This window comes from Ostrea edulis, chromosome 5 (genome assembly GCF_947568905.1).
Source record: "Ostrea edulis chromosome 5, xbOstEdul1.1, whole genome shotgun sequence".
NCBI lineage: Eukaryota > Metazoa > Mollusca > Bivalvia > Ostreida > Ostreidae > Ostrea > Ostrea edulis.
Genome location: NC_079168.1, coordinates 3,474,776 through 3,477,275, shown reverse-complemented (window position 1 = coordinate 3,477,275; position 2,500 = coordinate 3,474,776). Strand labels below are relative to the sequence as shown.

At 35.5% G+C, this 2,500-nt stretch overlaps 1 protein-coding gene across 1 annotated transcript in view; it reads left to right on the top strand.

The window, feature by feature from the left end:
* LOC125652892 (ubiquitin-conjugating enzyme E2 Q2-like) overlaps positions 1–2,500 on the top strand; it is a 26,575-nt gene that overhangs the window by 13,479 nt on the left and 10,596 nt on the right. Inside the window, exon 5 of the mRNA XM_048882366.2 lies at positions 2,339–2,435. Within this exon, the coding sequence (XP_048738323.1) occupies positions 2,339–2,435 (97 nt within the window). The remainder of the gene's footprint in view (positions 1–2,338; positions 2,436–2,500) is intronic.

Genomic DNA, 2,500 nt, shown 5'->3' with positions numbered 1-2,500 from the left:
TATATAGGGAAAATTTTTAAAAATCTTCTTCTGAAGAACCACTGAGCCAGAAAAGCTGAGATTTATATGAAAGCTTCCTTATATAATGCAAATTCTAAATTATTAAAATCATGGCCCCCGGGGGTCGGATGGGGCCACAATAGGGGGTCAAAATTTTACATACAAATATATAGGGAAAATCTTTAAAAATCTTCTGATGAAGAACCACTGAGCCAGAAAAGCTGAGATTTATATGAAAGCTTCCTTATATAATGCAAATTCTAAATTGTTAAAATCATGGCCCCCGGGGGTCGGATGGGGCCACAATAGGGGATCAAAGTTTTACATACAAATATATAGGGAAAATCTTTAAAAATCTTCTTCTCAAGAACCACTGAGCCAGAATAGCTGAGATTTATATGAAAGCTTCCTTATATAATGCAGATTCTAAATTGTTAAAATCATGGCCCCCAGGGGTCGGATGGGGCCACAATAGGGGGTCAAAGTTTTTTTGTTTTTTTTTTTGGTTTTTTTTTTATATAGTGCAGATTCAAGTTCGTTAAAATCATGGACCCCGGGGATTGAATGGGGCCTCAAGGGGGGCATCAAAGTTTTACATACAAATTTATAGGAATAATCTTTTAAAATCTTCTTCTCAAGAACCACTGAACCAGAAAAGCTGAGATTTATATGAAAGCTTCCTGATATAGTGCAGATTATAAATTGCTAAGATCATGGCCCCCGAGGGTTGGATGGGGCCACAATAGGGGGTCAAAGTTTTACATACAAATATATAGAAAAAATCTTTAAAAATCTTCTTCCCAGAACCACTAAGCCAGAAAAGCTGAGATTTATATGAAAGCTTTCTGATATATAGTACAGATTCTAAATTGTTAAAATGCTGGCCCCTGGGGGTCAGATGGGGCCACAATAGGGGATCAAAGTTTTACATACAAATATATATGAAAAATCTTTAAAAATCTTCTTCTCAAGAACCACTAAGCCAGAAAAGCTAATATTTACATGAAAGCTTTCTGACATAGTGCAGATTCAAGTTTGTTCAAATCATGGCCCCTGGGGTAGGATGGGGCTACAAGGGGGGATCAAAGTTTTTCATACAAATATATAGGGACATTCTTTTAGAATCTTCTTCTCAAGAACCACTGAGTCTGAAAAGCTGATATTCACATGAACAGCTTCCTAACATAGAGCAGAGCTAAGTTTGTTCAAATCATGGCCCCCTGTTGTAGGATGGGGCCACAATAGGGGATCAAAGTTTTACATACAAATATATAGGAATTTTTTTTTTAAAATCTTCTTCTCAAGAACCACTGAGCCAGAAAAGCTGATATTTACATGAAAGCTTTCTGATATAGTGCAGATTCAAGTTTGTTCAAATCATGGCCCCTGGGGGTAGGATGGGGCCACAAGGGGGGATCAAAGTTTTACATACAAATATATAGGAAAAATCTTCAAATATCTTCTTCTCGTGAACCATTGGGCCAAAGAAGTTCACATTTACAAGAAAAATTTCTGACATAGTGTAGATTCAAGTTTGCGAAAACTATGGCCTCCAGGGGTAGATTGGGGCCATGATAAGGACTACGGTTTTACATGCAAATATATATAGAAAGTCTTCTGATATGGACCAAGGTGACTCAGGTGAGCGATGTGGCCCATGGGCCTCTTGTTGTAATTGCAAACAGAATGCAGGGTGTCAAGTCCCTATTTATCCCTATATTTTCCAATAAAATTGAATGTTCCTATATTTTCTCTATAAGTCATTAAAATCCCTATAAAGCCCTATAGATCCAAAAAATGACAGTCCTATTTTCAAAATGATTAAAAGGGGGAACCAAAAACAAAAAATCCAAGGAGCTGATGCTAGATTGATAATTAATTAGATTGTTACAAAGAGAATAACTATGATGATTGTATAAGAACTGTCTATTGGATGGAAAACTGTCCACATCTGAAAGGATTTCATCATTGTTTATGTTTGATATTATTTCTTCCCCAGTAAGATACTATGCTTGCTAGATTTTTATGCAGAAACAATAAACTTTTATACAAATTCTATAATAAAAACCCTATTTTATTCCTGTAAATCTGCTGTAAAAATTCCTATATTTGCCCTATAAATTGCAAAAAAAAAAAAATATAAATCCTATAATCCTATATTTTTTAGACCAAAGGTGACTTGACACCCTGAGAATGTATATCATGATATACATATATACATGAATACAGATGTTGAGTATGATCGTGCTATTGTATCAGTATGCATATCTTTATGAGGATCTGACTTAAATTTTGATAGAAGTGAATTGATGTCAGATAAAATATTTACATTACAAAGGAGTGAACAGAAGATGAAGGATGTGGAAGGGATTGAATCGGAACAGGTCATGGTGCTAGAGAGGTTAAAACAGAACCAGAGACAGGATTATCTCACGGTAGGTCAAAGGTTAAAACAGAACCAGAGACAGGGTTATTATCTCAAGGTAGGTCAAAGGTTAGA